General features: G+C 45.6%; 4 protein-coding genes across 4 annotated transcripts; all 4 read right to left on the bottom strand.

Moving 5' to 3' along the window:
• Positions 1–546: 546 nt before the first annotated feature.
• Positions 547–882, bottom strand: LOC132223752 (T-cell leukemia/lymphoma protein 1A-like). Its single transcript, XM_059678775.1, has one exon. The coding sequence runs from the start codon at positions 880–882 to the stop codon at positions 547–549; it is 336 nt and encodes a 111-aa protein (XP_059534758.1).
• A 4,600-nt stretch (positions 883–5,482) lies between these two features.
• On the bottom strand, positions 5,483–5,821 carry LOC132223754 (protein p13 MTCP-1-like). The gene has a single exon (XM_059678776.1). It carries the CDS (start codon positions 5,819–5,821, stop codon positions 5,483–5,485), a length of 339 nt encoding a protein of 112 aa, XP_059534759.1.
• Positions 5,822–10,456: 4,635 nt separating this feature from the next.
• On the bottom strand, positions 10,457–10,795 carry LOC132223755 (protein p13 MTCP-1-like). The gene has a single exon (XM_059678777.1). The coding sequence runs from the start codon at positions 10,793–10,795 to the stop codon at positions 10,457–10,459; it is 339 nt and encodes a 112-aa protein (XP_059534760.1).
• A 5,306-nt stretch (positions 10,796–16,101) lies between these two features.
• Positions 16,102–16,440, bottom strand: LOC132223756 (T-cell leukemia/lymphoma protein 1A-like). The gene has a single exon (XM_059678778.1). It carries the CDS (start codon positions 16,438–16,440, stop codon positions 16,102–16,104), a length of 339 nt encoding a protein of 112 aa, XP_059534761.1.
• Positions 16,441–26,934: the final 10,494 nt, after the last annotated feature.

Here is a 26,934-nt window from a genome sequence, read left to right on the forward strand (position 1 = left end):
GAGAGAGAGAAAGGAGGAGGGGGAGAAGAAGAAGAAGAAGAAAAAAAGAAGAAGAAACCGAAACCGGTTTGGCTCAGTGGATAGAGCGTCGGCCTGCGGACTGAAAGGTCCCATGATCGATTCCGGTCAAGGGCATGTACCTGGGTTGCGGGCATATCCCCACTGGGAGATGTGCAGGAGGCAGCTGATCGATGTTTCTCTCTCATCGATGTTTCTAACTCTCTATCTCTCTCCTTTCCTCTCTGTAAAAAATCAATAAAATATATAAAAACGAAGAAGAAGAAGAAGAAGAAGAAGAAGAAGAAGAAGAAGAAGAAGAACAACAACAACAACAACAACAACAACAACAACACAACAACAAGAACAGGAAGAACAAGAACGAGAAGAAACAGAGAGAGAGAGAGATCAAGGTGCCCTCATACCCAGGGTGTGGCAGTTTGAACAACAGAGCTTTTTAAGAAGGTGATCAGAACTATAAACGTCCCCCCTGCAGGCCAGCAGGACTGTCGCTCAGGTTTACAAGAGCGAGGGACCCCATCAGATGTCCTATGAGTTGTCTATCAGCTCAAGGATCATTACTTCCATGTCATCCTCGACATGCTGCATGATGCGCCATAACCGGCCCATGGAGTCCAGGTACTGGCTGTCATGGTGCAGCGTCCACATCGAAGGCATGGTGTGCGAGGTTTTCAGGCTGGTGGTGAGTGCAATATGCTCACTGGGATAGTCAACCTGGCGCAACAGTACTTGCAGGACACTTCCTGTCTCTATGATGAGATGCAGCCATGTGCGGTGGTTCTCATCCTCATAAACCCAGGGTCCACAGATACTCAGGTACATGGGGTGCAAGGTGAGGTGCACGTTCGATGGGAGCTCGGCCATGACCCCTCCGTAGTCCAAGGAGCAACAGCCACAGCTTCTCAGAGCCTCTCGCTTCTTGGGTCCTGGTATCGAAAGACAGGGGATCGGGTCTACAAACGAGTTTTAACTCAGCTTTTGTCTTTATGATTTTTACGGCTGTGTTTGTGGTTGGCTTTGGTTTATTTCGCAAATTTATAAATCTCAACTTTTCTTCCTTTTCAGTTTTAGAGCTCTCTTCTTGAACAAACTGTACAAAAAGTACGTATGGTAAAATATGACTCTATGAAGGTAACATAGTCCTCTGGAATTTTAAAAATATTTTTAAATGACAGTTAACATAGAACCTTAGGTTCATTTCAGGGGTACACCCCAATGATTAGACATTATATAATGGACTAAGAAATCATAGAGTTAATCTCATATCCATCTGACAGCATACACAGTTCTGATAATATTACTCGAGGCTCAGTGCATAAAATATATGCAATAAGGGGGGTCCATCAGCCAAACCTGTACCCTCTCCCAGTCGGGACCTCTTCAGGGATGTCCAACTGACTGTTTAGGCCCACTATAGTGCTGCCATGGAGTCTCCCACCAGCCTCCTGTGCTCGGCAGCTGTGAGCCTGGCTTTTGGCTGAGTGGTGCACCCACTGTGGGAGTGCACTGATCACCAGTGGACAGCTCTTGTCATGAGCATCTGCCCCCAGTCGTCAGTGCGTGTCATAGCAACCAGTTATTCTGCTGTTTGATCGATTTGCATATTACCTCTTATTATATACGATTGCGTTAACTCAATGCTCTACTTTACTATGCCATGACTATTCTTTCGTGTTTTAGATATAGTTTTACTGATTTCAGAGAGAAAGGGAGAGGGAGAGAAAGAAAGATCAATGATGACAGAGAATCACGGATTGGTTGCCTCCTGCATGCCCACTACTGGGGATCAAGACTGTAACCCGGGCAATTGCCATGACTGGGAATCAAATCCACATCTCCTGGTTCCTAGGTTTAGGCTAAAAACTGAGCCATGCCAGCCAGGCTCTTTTCTTTCCTTTTATTTTCTTTCCTTATTTTTTCTTTTCTTATCTTATCTTTTCTTTTTCTTTCTTTTCTTTCCTTTCATTTTCTTTTTTTTAAAATTAAAACTTTGTTGTTGTTTCAATTTTTCTTTTTGTCCTGACAACACCACATTCTTAATGATCATCTCAGAGGAAACTCAAAAACCATAGAACCACCCAAATCATGCAAATGACATGCAAATAATATGCTCTGCCCTTAACAACTGGCAGAGGAACAAAGCTAACGTCAGCGTCTTGCTGGGCTTCTTAACTGCGGTCTTGCTTCTCAAGTGCTGGTGAGAGAGGCAAGACCAAAATATTCATGGACAGACAGAAACCAATGTTACCTGAAGGGACAAACAGGAAGCAAATGACAGCTGAAACAAAATAGGATTCCTGAGGGCTCATAACGTCACTTATAGAATGAGCTCTCCCTTCCCCAAACCTCAGCCAAGCTCTTGGGAAGAGCTGTATGGTTTTGCTGCTAAACTCACTTCAGTCCACAAAGCCAAAATTCCTCCATCAGATCAAACTCCATCCCCAATCCTTCCTCCTCCTCCTCCCATCCATCTTTTTCTTGCCTGTTCTTCTTGCTGTGAAGGCAAATCACCATTCGTAGTTCCTTTCCTCTGTGACCGTTCTCTGCTTCCCCCTGTCACCTGCAGAAGAAAGAACATGACCATGATACACGTATTCCCAGGAGTCCATGTACCAGGAATGTGTCCAGAAAAAACAAGGTTCCCCTGACTCACACCCCAGAAACCAGTCCCGTGAGACAGGTGGTGTTGAGGGAGGAAAGAGGTTTATTCAAGTCCCGGCAACCTGAGAAGATGGAGGATACTCGTCCGAAAACCCATCTGCACATCTCAGTGCAGGCAGAGGCTTTTATAAGGAGGGAGAGGCCAAACAGAGCAAAGAAGTCAGAGGGCGGGGCTTGAGAAGTTCTCTTTGTGCCTCCAGGCACAGTCCAAACTGATAAGGATCTTGCAAGTTGTCAGGTGACGGTCCGTTGTGTGTCATCCTAGCTTTTGTCCTCCTGGTTCTAAGGTTGAAGGTCAACAAATCTCCCAGAACTGGGAAGTTCAGAGTTCATATCTTCTAAAATTAGTTCCTAGGTTTCCTATACAAACATGCTGTTTACCTACAAGCTTCATTATTAGTCAGAGTCTGTATTTACAGGAACAATGTGGAAAGATTGCTGAGGTGAGTTGTAATTCCCACTGTGACATGAATCCTGAGATGCTTCAAGGCGTTTCCACCGTTTGAAAATGTCAAATTGGCCCTGGCCCATTTGGCTCAGTAGATAGAGTTCGGCCTGCAAACTGAAGGGTCCTGGTTTCAATTCCCGGTCAAGGGCACTTGCCCAGGTTGTGGGCTTGATCCCCAGTGAGGGACGTTCAGGAGGCAGCCAATTCATGATTCTCTCATCATGGATGTTTCTAACTCTCTCCCTCTCCCTTCCTCTCTGAAATCAATGAATATATCTTTGAAAAACAAGACCAACGCTCTATCCACTGAGCCAAACCAGCTCAGCTGCTAGGTAGTCTTTAAATGGCTACCCACATGGTACGTTAATTCAAAAAAATAATAAACCGTTTTTAAAACAATGTGCATTTAATCTGAATGGAAAAATTGCTAATATTTTTTAAAATGTTTTTATTGACTCAGAGAGGAAGAAAAATCGAGAGGGAGAGAAACATTCATGATGAGAGATAATCACTGATTGGCCGCTTCCCACACGCCCCCTACTGGGGATCGAGCCCGACACCCGGGCATGTTCTCTTTACTGGGAAATGAACCATGACCTCCGGGTTGATAGGTCAATGGTCAACCACTGAGCCAGGCCGACTGGGCCAGAAGTGCAATATTTTGAATATGAGAAACACACCTTAGAAACACATCCCTCACGCTCCCCAGTCCTCAGCCTTACAGGTCTCAGTTTGTATTTTTACACACTTTCCTGCAAGAGGAGAATTTAATAAGCAGTCAGTGATCTCTTTAATAGGACAATAGATGTCCTGAAATTGATTTCTGGGGATCCCTCCAGCTCCCTCTCCAGCCACCACTCTCTGGTGGGTTGCTAGATGGATTTTATGATCGCTGGGCTTTGTTTAGGGCTCTTTAGTGCTAAACACAATTAAAAACCCAAATGCAAACATAACTAGATGCTAAAGCCACACACAGAGCCGGTTCGAGCATTCAGGAGACAAACCCTGCATCCCTCGTAATTCCTCAAAGGAAAGAGATGATCAGCATAAAACATCCGTAATCCTCAGAACATTCTTTATTTTTTTGGAGAGGGTAGTATCCTTTGACCATCCTCAGGAGATCAAACAACGAGAACGCTGGTCATTGAAATGAAAACTATTTCCAGTGATGTGTTCGAGCCTTGTCTACCGGGGCTGTGCTAATATTTTGAAGCTTAAGATCCTTTTGTTTGTCTTTCGCTGTTCAATATATTTTTACTTGAGGCCTGGTGCACGAATTCGTGCAACAGTGTGCTGACTGGGCCTGGCCTGCAGGGATCGACCGAAACTGGCTCTCTGACATCCCCCGAGTGTTCCAGATTATGAGAGGGCACAGGCCAGGCCAAGGGACCCCACTGGTGCCCCATTTGGTCTGGGGAGGGACTCGATAGGTTGGTCAGCAGGGGAGGCACCTTGTGAGGGCACCAGGGTTTGTCCAGCATGTCTCACTCAGTCCCGATCAGCCAGACTAGAGCAACAATCTGACCTACCAGTCTGAATGTCTTGTCCCTGGTGGTCAATGCATGTCATAGTGACCAGTTGAGAAAACTTAGTATATCATTTGCATATTATGCTTTGATTGGTTGAACAGATGACCGTTTGACTGGGCACTTAGCATATTAGGCTTTTATTATATAGGATTGATTTCATACAGGAAGGGAGCAAGAAACATCAATGATGAGAGAGAATCATACATCAGGTGCCTACTTCACGCCCCTGTCTGGGGATTGAGCCCACAACCAGAGAATGTGCCCTTGATCAGAATCGAACCTGGGACCTTCCAGAGTCTACAGTCCAACCCTCTACCCACTGAGCCAAACAAGCAAGGGCTCATTGGTTAATTCTTGTCTTTGCCCTTACCAGGAATTGAACCGTGACCTCCGGGTTCATAGGTCGTCCCTCAACCACTGAGAAACACCAGCTGGGCTCAAAATGCTCTTATTGATTTGAGAGATGGAGAGAGACAGAGAGAGTGAGAGAGAGAAAGAGACAGAGAGATAGAGAAAGGAGAAGAAGAAGGAAAAGAAGTAAAAGAAGAAGAAAGAAGAAGAAGAAGAAGAAGAAGAAGAAGAAGAAGAAGAAGAAGAAGAAGAAGAAGAAGAAGAAAGAGAGAGAGAAAGAGAGAGAGAGAGAGAGAGAGAGAGAGAGAGAGAGAGAGAGAGAGAGAGAGAAACATCAAGGTGCCCTCGCACCCAGGGGCTGGCAGTTAGAACAACAGAGATTAGTAAAAAGGTGAACAGAATTATTCATGTCCCACCACTAGGCCATCAGGGCTGGGACTCAGGTTGTCAAGAGCCATTGACCCCATCACATGTCCTACGAGTTGTCCATCAGCTCAAGGATCATTTCCTCCATGTCATCCTCCTTGACGTGGTGCTCGATATGCCAAACCCGGCCCATGGAGTCCCGGTACCGGCTGCCAAGCAGAAGCGACCACAATGAAGGCATGGTGCTCGAGGTCTGCGGGCTGGTGATGAGTGCGATATTCTCACGGGGGATGTTTTCCTGGCGCAACCGTACTTGCAGGACACCTCCTGTCTCCATGATGAGATGCAGCCACATGCGCTGCTTATCGTCCTTGTACACCGAGGGCCCACGGATCCTCAGGAAGATGGGGTGCGAGGTGAGGTGCACCTTCGATGGGAGCTCGGCCATGACCCCTCTGTGGTCCAAGGAGCAACAGGCACAGCTTCTCAGAGCCTCTTGCTACTTCGGTCCTGGTATCAAAAGACAGGGGATGGGGTCTCCAAACGCATTTTACGTCGGCTTTTGTTTATGGTTTTTGTGGTTATGTTTGTGGTTGCCTTTGGTTTATTTTGAAAACTTATAAATCTCAACTCTTCTTTCTTTTGAGCTTTAGATCTCTCTCCTAGAACAAACTGTACAAAACGTACTTGAAGTAAAATTTGACTCCGTGTAGGTACCACGGTCCTATAGAATATTTAAAACACTTTTTATATGAGTTGGCATACAACCTTAGGTTCATTTCAGAGTTACACCCCAATGATTACACATTTTATAATGCACTAACAAATCATGCAATTAATCTCATGCGCAACTGACACCATACACAGTTATAATATTAGTAGAGACTCAGTGCACAAAATTCATGCACTTGTGGGGGTCCCTCAGTCTGGTCTCGCAGTCCGGAACCCCTTGAAGGATGTCCAACTGACAGCTTAGGCCCGCTTTAGTGCTGCTGTGTAGGCTCCCACCAACCCCTGTGCTCGGCAACTGTGAGCCCGGCTTTTGCTGAGCGGTGCTCCTCCTGTGGGAGTGCACTGACCACCAGTGGAGAGCTCCTGATATAGCATCTTCCCCCAATGTTCAGTGTGTGTCAAAGCAACCAGTTGTTCTGACATTTGGTCGATTTGCATATTAGCCTTTTATTATGTAGGATTGCATTGATTCAATGCTCTACTTTACTATGCCATGACTATCCTTTCATTTTTTTCCTATAGTTTTACTGATTTCCAAGAGGAAGGGAGAGGGAGAGAAAGAGAAAAAATGATCAATGATGACAGAGAATCACGGATTGGTTGCCTCCTGCACACCTCCTACTGGGGATCAAGTCTGTAACCCGGGCATGTGCCCGGAAAGGGAATCGAACTGTGATCTCCTGGTTACTCAGATTAAGCTAAACACCTAATCCATGCTGACCAGGCTTTTAGTTTTCTTTTCTTTTTTTGTTTTCTTAATTCAAATTTTGTTGTTGGATCTACTTTTCTTTTTGTCCTGACACCACCACCTTCTTACTGATCATTCCAGAGGGAACTCACAAACCATAGGACAACCGACCCATGCTAGTAATATGCAAATAATATGCTTTACATTTAACAGCTGGCAGCGGAACAAAGCTTATGTCTTCATCCAGGTGGGCTTATTAACAGCGGTCTTGCTTCTCAAGTGCTGGTGAGGGAGGGAAGACCAAAATATTCAGGGACAGACAGATACTGGGATAGGTGATCAGGCAAACAGGAAGCAAAGTGACAGGTGAAACAGCAAGTCCGATTCCTTATGTCTCATAACATCACTCATAGAATGATCTCTCCCTTTCCAAGACCTCATCCATGCTCTTGGCAAGAGCTGTATATGTTTGCTGCTAAACTGACTTCAGTCCACAAAGTCCAAATTCCTCCATCAGATCAGACCCCAACCCCAATCCTTCCTCCTCCTCCTCCCATCCATCATTTTCTTACCTGTTCTTCTTGCTCTGAAGGCAAAGCACTGTTCTTCGATCCTTTCCTCTGTGACTGGTCTCTGCTTCCCCCTCTCAACTGCAGAAGAAAGAACATGACCATGATACACATATTTCTAGGAGTCCATGTACCAGAAAAGTGTCTAGAAAAACAAGGTACCACTAACTCACACCCCAGAAACCAGTCCTGGGAGGCAGGTGGTGTGGAGGAAGGAAAGAGGTTTATTCAGGTGCCAGTAACCTTAGAAGATGGGTGAAGCTCATCCCAAAACCCATCTGCAGAGCTCAGTGTAGGTAGAGGATTTTATAAGGAGAGAGAGTCCAAACAGAGCAAAGAGGTCAGGGGCTGGGGCTTGAGAAGTTCTCTAAGTGCCGACAGGCACAGTCCAATCTGATAAGGTTTTTGCAAGTGGTCAGGTGATGGTCCAGTGTGCGTCATCCCTGACTTTGTCATCCTGTTTCTAAGGATGAAGGTCAGCAAATCTCCCAGAACTGGGAAGGTCAGACTTCATGACTTCTAAAATTAGTTCCTAGGATTCTTATACAAACATGCTGTTTATCTGCAAGGTTCATTATTAGTCAGAGCCAGCATTTACAGGAACAACTTGGAAAGAATGGTGAGGTGAGATGTAATTCCCACTGTAATTCCCAAGAATGCTGAGATGCTACGTTCTTCTTCAAGGCATTTGCACCCTTTCAAAATGTCAAATTAGACCTGGCCGGTTTGGCTCAGTGGATAGAGTGTCGGCCTGAAAACTGTAGTGTCCCGCGTTCGATTCCCCATCAAGGTTACATGCCCAGATTTTGGGCACAATACTCAGTAAGGGACTTGCAGGGGGCAGCAGATCTATGCTTCTCTCATCATGAATGTTTCTAAGTCTCTCCCTCTCCATTCTTCTCTGAAGAAAAATAAAATAAAAAACAACTCCCAGCTCAATGACCTACACTGAGGCAAACTCTTCCCCAATTAGGAAGGGAAGATGAATGGGGCCCTAAGGAAATGTCAGACCTCTGCCTGTTTGCATTTAGGAGAAGCAAAAGAAACAAGAAATTAAAAATTGGAGAAAAAAAACCCATAATTCAAATGTCACCCTCATACTGCCCATGAAGGAATCGAGCCCAAAGGGGACACGAGACAGACTGCCTGCAGTGCGACCCATGACAGATTTTGAGGCGTGGGCTCTTTTATTAAAAAATATATAGTTTTGTATTGATTTTAGAGAGGAAGGGAGAGAGAGATAGAAACATCAGTGATGATGAGAGAGAATCATGGACCAGCTGCCTCCTGCACGCCCCCCCACTGGGGATGGAGCCCACAACCCGGGCATATGCCCTTGACTGGAATCAAACCCGGGACCCTTATGTCCGCAGGATGAGGCTCTATCCACTGAGCCAAATGAACACAGGTGCTAGGTTAGTCTTTAAATGACTAACCACCTGGTATGTTAAGCCAAAAAATAAAAAACTATTTAAAAATAATGTGCATGCCATCTGAATGCATCAATTGCTAATATTTTTTTAAATGATTTTATTGACTCAGAGATAAAGGGAAATCGAGAGGGAGAGAAACATCCATGATGAGAGAAAATCACGGCTTTATGGTCTACCTCTGTGTGCATTTAGGTTTTTAATTGTGTTTAACACTAAGCAGCCCCAAACAAAGTCCAGCGATCATAAAATTCATCTACCATCGCACCAGCGAGAGGAGGCTGGAGGGTGAGCTGGAGGGATCCCAGAAATCAATTTCAGGACATCAAGTTTGCATTAAAGAGAATCACGGAGTGGCCTCCTCCCACATGCCCCCTACTGGCGATTGGGCCCTAAACCTGGGCCTCTAATAAAAATATATTAAACAGGGGGTAAAACAGAAAAAGTCCTTCAGGCTGAACAATATTAGCCCATCCCCGGTAGACAAGGCTCAAAGACATCACTGGAAATAGTTTTCATTTCAATGACCAGCATTCTCATTGTTTGATCTTCTGATGTTCATCCACCGATACTACCCTCTCCAAAAAAAGAACAAATGTTTGGGGGAATGAGTGCCCCAGTGTGGTGCCTTGACCTGGCCTGCGGGGATCAACCAAAATTGTCTCTCTGACATCCCCCAGGGGTCCCAGATTAGGAGAGGGCACAGGCCAGGGCGCCAAAATGGTGCCCCATTGGGTCTGGCGATGGACACAGGAGGTAGGCCAGCTGGGGAGAGACCATGGGAAGGCTCCAGGGTGTGTCCAGCATGTCTCACTCAGTCCCGATCAGCCAGACCTCAGAAGCAAGCTGACCTACCAGTCTGAAAGTCTTGTCCCTGGTGGTCAATGCATGTCATAGCGAGCAGTTGAGCAATCTTAGTATATCATTTGAATCTTATGGTTTGATTGGTTGAATAGATGACTGGTCAACTGGACACTTAGCATATTAGGCATTTATTATATAGGATAGATTTCATACAGGAAGGGAGTGAGAAACATCAATGCTGAGAGAGAATCATACATCGTGTGCCTCCTCTACGCCTCCTACTGGGGATCGAGCACAAAACCTGAGCATGTGCCCTTGACCAGAATCAAACCTGGGACTTTCCACAGTCCACAGTCCAACCCTCTATCCACTGAGCCAAACAAGCTAGGACTCATTGGTTAATTTTTGTCTGTGCCCTGACCAGGAACCGAACTGTGACCTCTAGGTTCATAGTTTGTCCCTCAACCAGTGAGAAACCCCAGCTTGGCTCAAAATGGTTTTATTGATTTGAGAGAGTGTGAGAGAGACAAAGAGACAAAGAGATATATAGAGAGAAACAGTAGAAGAAGAAAAGTAGTAGTAGAAGAAGAAGAAGAACAAGAACAACAAGAAGAGAGAGAGAGAGAGAGAGAGAGAGAGAGAGAGAGAGAGAGAGAGAGAGAGAGAGAGAAGAGAGAGAGAGAGAGAGAGAGAGAGAGAGAGAGAGAGAGAGAGAGAGAACAATGTACCCTCACACAGAGGGGGTTGCAGGTAGATCAATAGAGCTTATTAAAAAGGTGAACAGAACTATGAACATCCCAACAGTGGGCCAGCAAGACTGGGGCTCTGGTTGACAAGAGCCAGCGACCCCATCACATGTCCTAAGAGTCGTGCATCAGCTCAAGGATCATTTCCTCCATGTCATCCTTCTTGATGTGGTGCATGATGCGCCAGAATCGGTCCATGGAGTCCAGGTATCTGCTGTGAAGGTGGATCGTCCACCATGAAGGCATGGTGCTCGAGGTCAGTGGGCTGGTGGGGAGTCCATTATGCCCACTGTGGTAGTCGACCTGGCACAGCTGTACTTGAATGTGACCTCCTGTGTCCATGACGTGATGCAGCCATGTGCGCTGGTTCTCGTCCTCATAAACCGAGGGCCCACAAATACTCAGGTACATGGGATGCGAGATGAGGTGCACGATGGATGGGAGCTCGGCCATGACCCCTCCGTGGTCCACGGAGCAACAGAGACAGCTTCTCAGAGCCTCTCGCTACTTCGGTCCTGGTATCGAAAGACAGAAGATGGGGTCTCCAAACGCATTTTACCTCACCTTTTATCTTTACGGTTTTCACGGTTGTGTTTGTGGTGGCCTTTGGTTTATTTTGCCAATGTATAAATCTCAACTTTTCTTTCTTTTCAGTTTTAGAGCTCTTTCTCGAACAGACTGTACAAAAAGTACGTAAGGTAAAATATGACTCTATGAAGGTAACATGGTCCTATGAAATTTTAAAAACATTTTTAAATGACAGTTAACATAGAACCTTAGGTTCATTTCAGGGGTACACCCCAATGATTAGACATTATATAATGAACTAAGAAATCATGGAATTAATCCCATACCCATCTGACACCATACACAGTTATTATAACAATACTAGAGTCTCAGTGCACATAATTTATGCACTCAGGGGGGTCACTCCGCCAACCCTTCAGCCTCTCCCAGTCCAAGAACCCTTGAGGGATGTACAGCTGACAGTTTAGGCCCGCTATAGAGCTGCCATTGAGGCTCCCACCACTCCTCTGTGCTCGGCACCTGTGAGCCTGGCTTTTGGATGAAAGGTTCTCCCACTGATGGAGTACACTGACCACTGGTGGACAGCTCTTCTCATGAGCATATTCCCCCAGTAGTCAGTGCGTGTCATAGCAACCATTCATTCTGCTGTTCGGTCGATTTGCATATTAGCCTTTTATTATATACAATTGCATAGACTCAATGCTCTACTTTACTGTGCCATGACCATTCTTTCATTTTTTACATATAGTTTTACTGATTTCAGAGAGAAAGGGAGAGGGAGAGAAAGAAACATCAATGAGGACATAGAATCACGGTTTGGTTGCCTCCTGCATGCCCCCTACTGGGGATCAAGACTGTAACCCAGGCATGTGCCATGACTGGGAATCGAATCCACATCTACAGGTTCTTGGTTTAAGCTAAAAAACTGAGCCATGCCAGCCGGGCTCTTTTCTTTTCTTTTCTTTTCTTTTCTTTTCTTTTCTTTTCTTTTCTTTTCTTTTCTTTTCTTTTCTTTTCTTTTCTTTTTTTCTTAATTAAAACTTTGCAGTTGGTTCATCTCTTCTTTTTGTCCTGACACAACCACCTTCTTTCTGATAATCTCAGAGGGAACTGACAAACCACAGAACAACCCACCCCATGGAAATAATATGGAAACAATATGCTTTACCTCCGACAGCTGGCAGAGGAACAAAGCTAACGTCTGCATCCAGGTGGGCTTCTTAACAGCAATCTTCCTTCTCAAGTGCTGGTGAGAGAGGCAAGACCAAAATATTCAGGGACAGACAGATACCTGGCATAGCTGATCAGGCAAACACAAAGCAATGAGACAGTTTAAACAGCAAGTAGGATTCCTGAGGTCTCATAACATCACTTATATGATTGCTCCCTTCCCCAAACCTCAGCCATGCTCTTGGCAAGTGCTGTATGGTTTTGGTGCTAAACTCACTGCAGTCCACAAAGTCCAAATTCCTCCCTCAGATCAGACTCCATCCCCATTCCTTCCTTCTCCTCCTCCCATCCATCTTTTTCTTACCTGTTCTTCTTACTCTGAAGGCAAAACACCGTTCTTTGCTCCTTTCCTCTGTGACCGGTCTCTGCTTCCACCTGTCACCTGCAGAAGAAAAAAAAAATGACCTTGATACAAATATTCCCAGGAGTCCATGTACCAAGAATGTGTCCAGAAAAAACAAGGTTCCCCTGACTCACACCCCAGAAACCAGTCCTGTGAGAAATGTGGTGGTGAGGAAGGAAAGAGGTTTATTCAGGTGCCGGCAACCTGAGAAAATGGGGGAAGCTCATCCCAAAACCCGTCTGCACATATCAGTGCAGGCAGAGGCTTTTATAAGGAGGGAGAGGCCAAACAGAGCAAAGACGTCAGGGGGCAGCGCTTGAGAAATTCTCTAAGAGACAACAGGCACAGTCCGATCTGATAAGGATCTTGCAAATGGTCATGTGTCGGTCCAGTGTGCGTCATCCTACTCTTTGTCCTCCTGGTTCTAACGTTGAAGGTCAGCAAATCTCCCAGAACTGGGGAGGTCAGAGTTCCTATCTTCTAAAATTAGTTCCTAAGATTCTTATACAAACATGCTGTTTACCTACAAGCTTCATGATTAGTCAGAGTCAGCATTTACAGGAACAATTTGGAAAGAATGATGAGGTGAGTTGTAATTCCCACTGTGACATGAATCCTGAGATGCTTCGTTCTTCTTCAAGGCATTTGCACCCTTTGAAAAGGTCATATTGGCCCTGGTCAGTTAGGCTCAGTGGATAGAGTTTCAGCCTGGGAACTCAAGGATCCCGGGTTTGATTCCTGGTCAAGGGCACGTGCCCAGGTTGTGGGCTTGATCCCCAGTGAGGGACGTGCAGGAGGCAGCCGATCCATGATTTTTTCAACATGGAAGTTTCTAACTCTCTCCCTCTCTATTCCTCTCTGAAAAAAAAAAATTAAAAACAACTCCCAGCTCAATGACCTCATTTGAGGCAAACTCTTCCCCACTTAGGAAGAAAAGATGAATGGGGTCCTAAGGAAATGTCCGGCATCTGCCCGTTGGCATTTAGAAGAAGCAAAATAAGAAGAAAAACGAAAAAAAGGGCAGAAAATAATATTTAATTCAAATGACACCCTCATACTGGCCTCGAAGGAATAGAGCACAAAAGGGTCACGAGACAGAGTGTCTGCAGTGCTACACAGGTCAGATCTCGAGGCGTGGGCTCTTTTATAAAAAATATAATTTTTTATTGATTTTAGAGAGGAAGGGAGAGAGAGAAGAAACATCAGTGATGATAAGAGAGAATCATGGACCTGCTGCCTCCTCACGCCCCCCACTGGGGATCGATCCCACAACCCAGGCATGTGCCCTTGCCTGGGAATCAAACTGGGGACTCTTCAGTTCGCAGACCGATGCTCTATCCATTGAGCCAAACCAGCACCGACGCTAGGTCGTCTTTAAATGACTAACCACCTGGTATGTTAAACCAAAAAAATAATAAACTATTTTAAAACAATGTGCATTTAATTTGAATGCAACCCTTGCTTAAAATATTTAAATGTTTAATTGACTCAGAGAGGAAGGAAACGCGAGCGGTTGAGAAACATCCATGATGAGAGAGAATCATGGATCAGCCGCCTCCCGCACACCCACTACTGGTGATCGATCCTGAAACCCGGGCATGTGCCCTTGACCAGGAATCGAACCATGACCTCCTGGTTGATACTTCGACAGTCAGCCACTGAAACATGCCAGCTGGTCGCGACGTGCAATATTTTGAATATGAGAAACACACCTTAGAAACACATGCCTCACTCTCCACAGTCCTCAGCTTTAAAGGTCTCAATTTGCATTTGCAAGCACTTTCTTGCAAGAGGAGAATTTATTTTTTTTAAAAATATATTTTGTTGATTTTTTGAAGAGAGGAAGGGAGAGAAAAAGAGAGTTCGAAACATCGATGAGAGAGCAACATTGATCAGCTGCCTCCAGCACACTCCCTACTGGGGATGAGCCCACACCCAAGGTACATGCCCTTGACTGTAATTGAACCTGGGACCATTCAATCTGCAGGCCAACGCTCTATCCACTGAGCCAAACCGGTTTTGACCTGCAATTGGAGAATTTAATCAGCAGTCAGTGATCTCTTTAATGCAACCATAGATGACCTAAAATAGACTTCTGGGGCTCACTCCAGTTCCCTCTCCTGATGCCTCTCTCTGGTGCAATGGAAGATGAATTTTATGATTGCTGGTCTTTGTTTGGGGCTGTTCATTGCTAAACACAATTAAAAACCCAAATGCACCCAGAGCTAGACTCTAAAGCCACACACAGAGCCGGCTCGAGCCCTCAGGAGAGGAGCCCTGGCACCCCTTGTAATTTCTCAAAGGAAAGAGATGATCAGCATAAAATATCCATAATCCCCCAAACATTCGTTCTTTTTTTTGAGAGGGTAGTATTGGTTGTCGAACCTCAGGAGATCAAACAATGAGAACTCTGGTCATTGAAATGAAAACTATTTCCATTGATGTCTTTGAGCCTTGTCTATCGGGGCTGGGTTAATATTTTCAGGCTTAAGGTCTTTTTCTTTTTCTTTCTCTATTTAATATATTTTTAATAGAGTTCCGGAGCATGAATCGTGCACCAGTTTGGGGCCTTGGCCTGTCTTGTGGGGATCGGCCAAATCTGGCTCTCGGACATCCCTCGAGGGGTCCCTGATCAGGAGAGGCCACAGGCTAGGCCAAGGGACCCCACCGTTGCACCATTAGACCTGGGGAGGGAAATGGGAGGTTGGCCAGCTGGGGAAGGACCATTGGAAGACGCCAGGGCATATCCATCCCATCTCACTCAGTCCAGATCAGCCAGACACCAGCAGCAATCTGACCTACCAGTCTGAATTTCTTGTCCCTGGTCGTCAATGCATGTTATAGTGATCAGTTGAGCAAACTTAGTATTTCATTTGCATATTATGCTTTGCTTGGTTGAACAGATGACCGGTCGACTTGACACTTAGCATATTAGGCTTTTATGATATAGGACTGATTTCATAAATGAAGGGACTGAGAAACATCAATGATGAGAGAGAATCATACATCGGGTGCCTCACGCACAGCCCCTACTGGGGATCGAGCCCACAACCAGAGTGTGTTCCCTTGACCAGAATCGAACCTGGCACCTTCCAGAGTCCACAGTCCAACACTCTATCCACTGAGCCAAACAAGCTAGGGCTCATTGGTTAAATCTTGTCTGTGTCCTGACCAGGAATTGAGCCATGACCTCCACATTCATAAGTAGTCCCTCAACCACTGAGAAACACCAGCTTGGCTCAAAATGCTTTTATTGATTTGAGAGAAAGGGAGAGAAACAGAGAGAGACAGTGAGACAATGAGACAGAGAGAGAGAGAAAGAAAGGAGGAGGAGGAGGAGGAGGAGGAGGAGGAAGAGAAGAAGAAGAAAGAAGAAGAGGAAGAAGAAGAAGAAGAAGAAGAAGAAGAAGAAGAAGAACAACAACAACAACAACAACAACAACAACAACAACAACTATAACAACAACAACAACAAAAACAACAAAGAGAGAGAGAGAGAGAATGAGAGAGAGAGAGATCAATGTGCCCTCACCCCAAGGGTGTGGCAGATAGAACAACAGATCTTAGTAAAATGGTGAACAGAACTATACATGTCCCACCGGCAGGCCAGCAGGACTGGGGCTCAGGTTGACAAGAGCCAGGGACCCCATCAGATGTCCTACGAGTTGTCCATCAGCTCAAGTATCATTTCCTCCACGCCATTCTCCTTGATGTGGTGCACGATGTGCCAAAACCGGCACCTGCAGTCCAGGTACTGGTTGCCAGTTTGGAGCGTCCACAGCAAAGGCATGGTGCTCGAGGACAGCGGGTTGATGGTGAATTCGATATGCCCACTGGGGATGTCTTCCTGGCGCAACCGTACTTGCAGGACACCTCTTGTCTCAATGACGAAATGCAGCCACGTGCGCTGCTTCTCGTCCTGGTACACCGAGGGCCGGCGCATCCTCAGGCCAATGGGGTGAGAGGTGAGGTGCACCTTCAACGGGAGCTCGGCCATGACTCCTCCGTGGTCCCAGGAGCAACAGCCACAGCTTATCTTAGCCTCTGGCTACTTCGGTCCTGGCATCGAAAGACAGGGGATCAGGTCTCCAAATGCATTTTACCTCGGCTTTTATCTTTATGGTTTTTACCATTGTGTTTGTGGTTGCCTTTGGTTTATTTTGTAAATTTATGAATCTCAACTTTTCTTTCTTTTTAGTTTTAGATCTCTCTTCTCAAAAAACCTGTACAAAACATACTTGATGTAAAATATGACTCTATGAAGGTAACATGGTCCTATGTAATTTTAAAAACATTTTTTAAATAAGTTAACATAGAACATTAGGTTCATTTCAGGGGTACACCCCAATGATTACACATTATATAATGCACTAAGAAATCATGCAATTAATCTCATACCCATCTGACAATGTACACCGTTGTTATAATATTACTAGAGGCTCAGTGCACAAAATTCATGCACTAAGGGGTTCCCTCAGCCAACCCTGTGGCCTCTCCCAGTCCAGAACCCCTTGAGGGATGTCCAACTGAAGGCTTAGGCCCTCTTTAGTGCTGCCGTGGAGGCTCCCACTACCTCCCTGTGCTCGGCAGCTGTGAGCCTGGCTTTTGGCTGAGCGGTGCTCCCTCTTTGGGAGCGCACTGACCACCAGTGGGTAGTTCCTGCCATGAGTATATGCCCCTGGTGGTCAGTGCATGTCATAAGGACTAGTCATTCTGCCGTTTTTTGATTTGCATATTAGCCTTTTATTATATTGGATTGACTCAAGGCTCTACTTTCCTGCTCCAGGACTATTCTTTCTTTTTTTATATAGTTTTACTGATTTCAGAGAGAAAGGGAGAGGGAGAGAAAGAGAAGGATCAATGATGACAGAGAATCTAGGATTGGTTTCCTCCTGCATGTCCCTACTGGGGATCAAGACTGTACCCCGGGCGTGTGTCATGACTGGGAATCTAATCAACATCTTCTGGTTCCTAGGCTTAAGCTAAACAACTGTGACATGGCACCAGGCTCTTTTTGTTTCTTTTCTTTTCTTTTTTTCTTAATTAAAGTTTGTACTTGGTTCTTTTCTTTTTGTCCTGACAACAACACCTTCTTTCTGTTCATCTCAGAGGGAACTCACAAACCATAGAACCACCCACCCCATGCAAATAATATGCTTTATCTTTAACAGCTGGCAGAGGAACAAAGCTAACGTCTGCGTCCAGGTGGGCTTTTTAACAGCCGTCTTGCTTCTCAAGTGCTGGTGAGAGAGGCAAGACCAAAATATTCAGAGACAGACAGACACCTTGGATAGCTGATTGGGAAAACAGGAATCAAGTGACAGGTGAAACAGCAAGTCGGATTCCTGAGGCCTCATAACATCACTCATAGAATGATCTCTCCCTTCCCCAAACCACAGCCATGCTCTTGACAAGAGCGGTATGGTTTTGCTGCTAAACTCACTGCAGTACTCAAAGTGCAAATTCCTACCTCAGGCAAGACTCCATTCCAGTCCTTCCTACTCCTCCTCCCATCCATATTTTTCTTACCTGTTCTTATTGCTCTGAAGGTAAAGCACCGTTCGTAGCTCCTTTCCTCTGTGACCAGTGTCTGCTTCCCCCTGTCACCTGCAGAAGAAAGAACATGACCATGATACACATATTCCCGGATTCCATGTACCAGGAATGTGTCCAGAAAAAACAAGATACCACTGACTCACATCCCAGAAACCAGTCCCTGGAAACAGGTGGTCGTTAGGAAGGAAAGAGGTTTATTTAGGTGCAGGCAACCTGAGAAGATAGGGGACGCTAGTCCCAAAACTCATCTGCACATCTCAGAACAGGCTGAGTCTTTTATAAGGAGGGAGAGGCCAAACAAAGCAAAGAGGTCAGGGGGCGTGGCTTGAGAAGATCTCTATGTGCCCACAGGCACAGTCCAATCTGATAAGGATCTTGCAAGTGGTCAGTTGATGGTCCAGTGTGCGTCATCCTAGACGTTGTCCTCCTGGTTCTAAGGTTGAAGGTCAGGAAATCTCCCAGAACTGGGAAGGTCAGAGTTCATACCTTATGAAATTTGTTCCTAGGATCCTTATACAAACAGGTTGTTTACCTACAAGTGTCATTATTAGTCAGAGTCTGCAGTTACAGGAACAATGTGGAAAGAATGGTGAGGTGAGTTGTAATTCCCATGAATGACATGAATTCATGGAATTACTGTGACATGAATAATGAGATGCTTACTTCTTCTCCAAGGCATTTGCTACCTTTGAAAAGTCAAATTGGCCCTGGTTGGTTTGGCTCAGTGGATAGAGTGTCAGCCTACGAACTGAAGGTTCCTGGGTTCAATTCCTGGTAAAGGGCACATGCCCAGGTTGTGGGCTTTATCACAAGTGAGGGACTTGCAGGAGGCAGCCGATCCATGATTCTCTCATCAAGGATGTTTCTGACTCTCTCCCTCTCCCTTCCTCTCTGCAATCAATAAAAATATATTTAGAAAAAAAAGCGGACACTCTATCCACTGAGCCAAACCGGCTCAGGCGCTAGGTAGTCTTTAAATGACTACCCACCTGGTATGTTAAAACAAAAATATAATAAACGATTTGAAAACAATGTGCATTCAATCTGAATGCAACACTTCACTTGCTTAATATTTTTAAAATGTTTTTATTGACTCAGAGAGGAAGGAAAAGCGAGAGGGCGAGAAACAACCATGATGAGAGAGAATCACGGATCGGCCGCCTCCAACACGCCCCCTACTGGGGATCGAGTCTGCAACCTGGGCATGTCCCCTGGACCGGGAATCGAACCGTGACCTCCTGGTCCACATGTCGATGCTCAACAACTGAGCGACGCCGGCTGGGCCAGAAGTGCAATATTTTGAATATGAGAAACATACCTTAGAAACACATCCCTCACGCTCCCCAGTCCTCAGCCTTACAGGTTTCAATTTGCATTTTCACACACTTTCCTGCAAGAGGAGAATTTAATCAGCAGTCAGTGATCTCTTTAATACAACCATGGAAGCCCTGAAATTGATTTCTGGGGCTCCCCTTGGGCCCTCCGCCTGACACCTCTCTCTGGTTTGATTGTAGATGAATTTTATGATCGCTGGGATTTGTTTGGGGCTGTTCATTGCTAAACACATTTAAAAACCCTAATGCACACAGAGCTAGATGTTAACGCCACATACAGAGACGGCTCGAGCCTTCAGGAGACGTGCCCTCGCATCCCTCATAATTCCTCAAAGGAAAGAGACAATCAGCATAAAACACCTGTAATCCCTAAAATATTCGTTCTTTTTTTGGAGAGGGTAGTATTGGTTGACGAACCTCAGGAGATCAAACAATAAGAACGCTGGTCATTGAAATGAAAACTATTTCCAGGGATATCTCCGAGCCTTGTCTACCGGGGATGGGATGATATTTTCATGCTTAAGGTCTTTTCCTTTCTCTTTCTCTATTTCAAATATTTTGATTAGAGGCCAGTGCACGAATTTGTGCACCAGTGTGGTGCCTCGGACTGGCCTGCGGGAATTGGCTGAAACGGGCTTTCTGACATCCTCCGAGGGATCCCAGATTATGAGAGGGCACAGGCCAGGCCAAGGGACCCCACCAGTGCAGGATCAGGGCTGGGGTGTGATGTGGGTGGTTGGCCAGCTGGGGAGGGACTATAGGAGGGCTTCAGGGCATGTCCAGCCCGTCTCACTCAGGCCGAGTCAGCCAGACCACCCCAGCAATCTGAACTACCAGTCGGAATGTCTTGTCACTGGTGGTCAATGCATTTCACAGTGAGCATTTGAGCAACCTTAGTATATCATTTGCATATAATGCTTTGATTGGTTGATTAGATGACCGGTCACCTGGACACTTAGATATTAGGCTTTTATTATATAGGATTGGTTTCCTACAAGAAGGGAGCGAGAAACATCAATGATGAAAGAGAATCATACATCGGGTGCCTCATGCACGCCCCCTACTGGGGATCGAGACCAAAACCAGACCATGTGCCCTTGACCAGAATCGAACTTGGGACCTTCTGGAGTCCACAGTCCCACTCTCTATCGACTGAGCCAAACAAGCTAGGGTTCGTTGGTCAATTCTTGTGTGTGCCCTGCCCAGGAATCGAACCGTGACATCCAGGTTCATAGGTCATCCCTCAACCACTGAGAAACACCAGCTAGGCTCAAAATGATTTTTTTTTGATTTGAGAGAGATGGAGAGAGACAGAGATACAAAGAGACAGTGAGAGAGAGAGAAAGAAGAAGAAGAAGAAGTAGAAGAAGAAGAAGAAGAAGAAGAAGAAGAAGAAGAAGAAGAAGAAGAAGAAGAAGAAGAAGAAGAAGAGGAAGAAGAAGAAGAGGAAGAAGAATAGAAGAAGAAGAAGAACAACAACAACAACAATAACCACAACAACAAAAACAGGAAGAAAATCAACAATATGAAGCAGAGAGAGAGAGAGACATCAATGTGCCCTCGTACCCTGGGGTAGCAGATAGAATAACAGAGCTTAGTAAAAAGGTGAACAGAACTATACACGTCCCACCAGCAGGCCAGCAGGACTTGGGATCAGGTTGACAAGAGCCAGGGACCCCATCAGATGTCCTACGACTCTTCCATCAGCTCAAGGATCAATTTCCTCCACGCCATTCTCCTTGACGTGGTGCACGATGCGCCAGAACTGGCCCATGGAGTCCAGGTACCGGCTGCCAAACTGGAGCGACCACATCGAAGGCATGGTGCCCGAAATCTGGGGGCTGGTGGCGAGTGCGATATGCTCACTGGGGATGACTTCCTGGCGCAACCGTACTTGCAGAACACCTCCTGTCTCCATGCCGAGATGCAGCCACGTGCCCTGCTTCTCGTCCTTGTACACCGAGGGCTCCTGGATCCTCAGTAAGCTGGGGTGCGAGGTGAGGTGCACCTTCGACGGGAGCTCGGCCGTGATCCCTCTGTGGTTCAAGGAGCAACAGCCACAGCTTCTCAGAGCCTCTCGCTACTTTGGTCCAGGTACTGAAATACAGGGGATGGAGTCTCCAAACACATTTTACCTCGGCTTTTATCTTTATGGTTTTACGGTTGTGTTTGTGGTTGCCTTTGGTTTATTTTGCAAACTTATAAATCTCAACTCTTCTTTCTTTTGAGCTTTAGATCGATCTCATAGAACAAACTGTACAAAACGGTCATAAAGTAAAATTTGACTCTATGAAGGTAACACGGTCCTATAGAAAATTTAAAACATTTTTTACGAGTTGACATACAACCTTAGGTTCATTTCAGGGTTACACCCCAATAATTACACATTATATAATGGACTGAGAAATCATGCAATTAATCTCAGACCCATCTGACACCATACACTGTTATAATATTACTAGAGGCTCAGTGCACAAAATTCATATATGCATAACCCATAGACGCAGTCAAAACTGTGGAGATGGCCACAGGAAATGGGGAGGGGAAGACATGGTCGAGGTGGGATAAGAGAGGGAAAATCGGGACATCAGTAGTAATGACAACAAAAAAAAAGTAAAAAAAAACTATGATGCCCAGCTGTTGTGGCTGAGTGGTTGAGTGTACACCTATGAACCAGGAGGTCACAGGTTTGATTTCAGGTCAGGCACATGCCTGGGTTGCAGGCTCGATCCCCAGTTGGGGGCGTGCAGGACACAGCCAATCCATGGTTCTCTCTCATCATTGATGTTTCTCTCTCTCTCTCCCTCTCCCTTCCTCTCTGAAATCAGTAAGCACATATTTATTAAAAACACACACATACACACACATAAAACCAGAACTTTTTCTGAAGGGCAGTAGAGAACACGATGTTTTCATTTCTTTGAAGACACGGGGGGAGGGTAGTGTGTGATAATCTGAAATTATCCATCACACTCCTTTAAAAAGGCTGATCATGCATCAGACCCTAAAAACCCAACAAAGATATGAAATCCACTTCAAACGCATAAAAATTACCAGTAAAAACAAACAAAAAAAACCAAATGTAAACTTTTGGGGGAAGGTGAGAAAAGAAAATTTCTAGGGTTTGTGGGACAAGAAACGCCACACACAATGAGAACAAATAAGTTCTATGAGTGGAAAAGTTATGGGAGACAAATTATAGACACAATTAACACGACTTCCCCTTTATTTGAAATCGTGGGCTTTTTTCTAATGGAAATGGAAGCTCCCTCAGAGGTAACTAATCGCCAACGCAATAAAATATATATACTGTGGGCAGTCTCTGTATTTGCGGAATCTGAGCTTAAATTCCTGTTCATATTCTTGGAAGAATAACGAGGGGTCTTAAGTACTGGTTCCCAATTTCATCGCCCATGGAAATCGAAGACTTGTTGTGTTCTTTAAATATATTTTTACTAGAGGCCCAGTGCACGAATTCGTGCACCAGTGGGGTCCCTTGACCTGGCCTGTGGGATATGGTTGAAACCGGCTCTCTGACATCCCCCGAGGGGTCCCAGATTGGGAGATAGCACAGGCCAAGCCTAGGGACCCCACTGGTGCAAGATCGAGGCCAGGGTGTGATGGGGGAGGTTGGCCAGCTGCGGAGGGGCAATAGCAGGGCAACAGGGAATGTCCAGCCCGTCTCACGCAGTCCCAGTCATCCAGATTCCAGCAGCAAGCTGACCTACCAGTCTGAATGTCTTGTCCCTGGCTGTCAATGCATGTCATAGTGAGCAGTTGAGCAACCTTAGCATATCATTTGCATATTATGCTTTTATTGGATGAACAGACGACCAGTCGACTGGACACTTATCATATAATGCTTTTATTATATAAGATTGATTTCATACAGGAAGGGAGCGAGAAACATCAATGATGAGAGAGAATCATACATCGGGTGCCTCCTGCACTCCACCTACTGGGGATCAAGCCCACAACCAGAGCAAGAGCCCTTGACCAGAATTGAACCTGGGACCTTCCGGAGTCCAGATTCCAACCCTCTATCCACTGAGCCTAACAAGCTAGGGGTCATTGGTCAATTCTTCTGTGTTCCCTGACCAGGAATCGAACCGTGACCTCCAAGTTCATAGGTCATCCTTCAACCACTTAGGAACACCAGCTTGGCTCAAAATCCTTTTAATGATTTGAGAGAGAGGGAGAGAGACAGAGAGACAGAGAGAAAGGAGGAGGATGAGAAGAGGAGGAAGAAGGAGGAGGAGGAGGAGGAGGAGGAGGAGGAGGAGGAGGAGGAGGAGAGAAGAAAGAGAAAGAGAGTGAGAGAGAAAGATGTCAATGTGCCCTCGCATTCAGGGGGTGGCAGATAGAACAGCAGAGCTTAGTAAAAAGGTGAACAGAACTATAACCGTCCCACCAGCAGGCCAGCAGGACTGGGGCTCATGTAGACATGAGCCAGGAACCCCATCACATGTCCTACGGGTTGGATATCAGCTCAAGGATCATTTCCTCCACTCCATTCTCCTTGATGTGGTGCACGATGCGCCAGAACCTGCACATGGAGTCCACGTACTGGCTATCAGCGTAGAGTATCCACATAAAAGGCATGGTGTTCGAGGGCAGCGGACTGGTGGTGAGTGCGATATGCCCACTGGGGATGTCTTCCTGGCTCAAGCGTACTTGCAGGACACCTGTGTCCATGACAAGATGCAGCCACGTGCGCTGCTTATCGTCCTTGTACACCGAAGGACCGTCGATCCTCAGGCAGATGGGGTGCGAGGTGAGGTGCACCTTTGACGGGAGCTCGGCCATGACCCCGCCGTGGTCCAAGGAGCAACAGCCACAGCTTCTCAGAGCCTCTCGCTACTTCGGTCCTGGTATCAAAAGACAGAGCATCAGGTCTATAATCGCATTTTACCTTGGCTTTTATCTTTATGGTTTTTACAGTTGTTGGTGGTTGGCTTTGGTTTATTTCGCAAATTTATAAATCTCAACTTTTCTTCCTTTTCAGTTTTAGAGCTCTCTTCTCGAACAAACTGTACAAAAATTACGTAAGGTAAAATATGACTCTAAGAAGGTAACATGGTCCTATGGAATTTTGAAAACATTTTTATGTGACAGTTAACATTGAACCTTTGGTTCATTTCAGGGGTACACCCCAATGATTAGACATTATATAGTGGACTAAGAAATCATGCAATTTTTTCTCATACCCATCTGACACAATACACACTTATAATATTACAACATGCTCAGTGCACAAAATTTGTGCATTCAGAGGGGTCTCTCAGCCATTCCTGCAGCCTCTCCCAGTCTGGGAACCCTGGACGGATGTCTAACAGACGGCTTAGGGCCACTTTAGTTCTGCCGTGGAGGCTCCCACCATCCCCCTGTGCTCTGCAGCTGTGAGCCTGGCTTTTGGCTGAGCAGCGCTCCCCCTGTTTGTGTGCACTGACCACCAGTGGACAGCTCCTGACATGAACATCTGCCCCTGGTGGTCAGTGTGTGTCATAGCGACCAGTCATTCTGCCCTTTGGTCGACTTGCCTACTACCCTTTAATTATATAGGATTGACTCAATGCTCTACTTTCCTGTGCCATGACTATTTTTTCGTTTTTTTCATATAGTTTTACTGATTTCAGAGAGAAAATGAGAGGGAGAGAAAGAAAGATCAATGATGACAGAGAATCACGGATTGGTTGCTTCCTGCATGCCCCCTACTGGGGATCAAGACTGTAACCCGGGCTTGTACCATGACTGGGAATCGAATTGACATCTCCTGGTTCCTAGGTTTAAGCTAAACAACTGAGCCATGGCAGCTGGGCTCTTTTCTTTTCATTTCTTTTCTTTTTTTCTTAATTAAAACTCTGTAGTTGGTTCAACTTTTCTTTTTGCCCTAACACAACCAACTTCTTTCTAATCATCTCAGAGGGAACTCACAAACCATAGAACAACCTACCCAATGTAAATAATATGCTTTACCTTTAACAACTGGCAGAGGAACAAAGCTAAAGTCTGCATCCAGGTGGGCTTCCTAATAGCGGTCTTTCTTCTTAAGTGCTGGTGAGAGACGCAAGACAAAAATATTCAGGGACAGACAGATACCTGGGATAGCTGATCGCGAAACAGGACGCAAAGTGACAGGTGAAACAGCAAGTAGGATTACTGAGGTCTCATAACATCACTTATAGAATGATCTCTTCCTTCCCCAAACCTCAGCCATGCTCTTGGCAAGAGCTGTATGGTCTTGCTGCTAAACTCACATCAGTCCACAAAGTCCAAATTCCTCCCTCAGATCAGACTCCATCCCCCATCCTTCCTCCTCCTCCTCCCATCCATCTTTTTCTTACCTGTTCTTCTTGCTCTGAAGGCAAAGCACCGTTCTTCGCTCCTTTCCTCTGTGACCAGTCTCTGCTTCCACCTATCACCTGCAGAAGAAAGAATATGACAATGATACACATATTCCCAGGAGTCCATGTACCAGGAATGTGTCCAGAAAAACAAGGTTATGCTGACTCACACCCGAGAAACCAGTCCCGAAGTCAGGTGGTCGTGAGGAAGGAAAGAGGTTTATTCAAGTGCCCGCAACCTGAGAAGATGGGGGAAGCTCGTCCCAAATCCCATCTGTACATTTCAGTGCAGGCAGAGGCTTTTATAAGGAAGGAGAGGCCAAACAGAGCAAAGAGGTCAGGGGGCGGGGCTGGAGATGTACTCTATGTCCAAAAAGGCACAGTCCAATCTGATAAGGATCTTGCAAGTGGTCAGGTGACGGTCCCGTGTGCGTCATCTGAGATTTGTCATCCTGTAACTACGGTTGAAGGTCATCAAATATCCCAGAACTGGGAAGGTCAGAGTTCATATCTTGTAAAATTAGTTCCTAGGATTCTTATACAAACATGCTGTTTACCTACAAGCTTCATTATTAGTCAGAGTCTTCATTTACAGGAACAATGTGGAAAGAATGAGGAGGTGAGTTGTAATTCTCACTGTGACATCAATGCTGAGATGCTTAATTCTTCAAGGCATTTCCACCCCTTAAAAAAGTCAAATAGGGCCTAGCCAGTTTGGCTCAGTGAGTAGAGTGTTGGCCTGCGAACTGAATGGTCCCGGGTTTGATTCCCAGTTAAGGGCACATGCCCAGGTTGTGGGCTTGATCCCCAGGGAGGGACGTGCAGGAGGCAGCGGTTCCATGATTCTCTCATCAGGGATGTTTCTAACTCTCTCCCTCTCCATTCCGCTCTGAAAAAAAATTAAAAACAATTCTCAGCTCAATGACATGGACTGAAGCAAACTCTTCCCCAATTAGGAAGGAAAGATGAATGGGGTCTTAAGAGAATTTCAGGCATCTGCCCGTTGGCATTTAGGAGAAGAAACAAAAAAAGAAAAAAATGGGTGAAAAAAACATAATTCAAATATCACCCTCATACTGCCCTCAAGGGAATTGAGCCCAAAGGGGTCATGAGACAGAGTGTCTGCAGTGCGACACATGACAGATCTCGAGGCGTGGGAACTTTTATTTAAAAAATATATTTATGTGTTATTGACTTTAGATAGGAACTGAGAGAGAGATAGAAACATCCGTGATGATAAGAGAGAATCATTGACCT

The sequence above is a fragment of the Myotis daubentonii genome, chromosome X (assembly GCF_963259705.1).
Source record: "Myotis daubentonii chromosome X, mMyoDau2.1, whole genome shotgun sequence".
NCBI lineage: Eukaryota > Metazoa > Chordata > Mammalia > Chiroptera > Vespertilionidae > Myotis > Myotis daubentonii.

Bases quoted from the DNA above. Each gene is read 5' to 3' on its own strand.
- LOC132223752 (XM_059678775.1), bottom strand. From the start codon at position 882: ATGGCCGAGCTCCCATCGAACGTGCACCTCACCTTGCACCCCATGTAC.
- LOC132223754 (XM_059678776.1), bottom strand. From the start codon at position 5,821: ATGGCCGAGCTCCCATCGAAGGTGCACCTCACCTCGCACCCCATCTTC.
- LOC132223755 (XM_059678777.1), bottom strand. From the start codon at position 10,795: ATGGCCGAGCTCCCATCCATCGTGCACCTCATCTCGCATCCCATGTAC.
- LOC132223756 (XM_059678778.1), bottom strand. From the start codon at position 16,440: ATGGCCGAGCTCCCGTTGAAGGTGCACCTCACCTCTCACCCCATTGGC.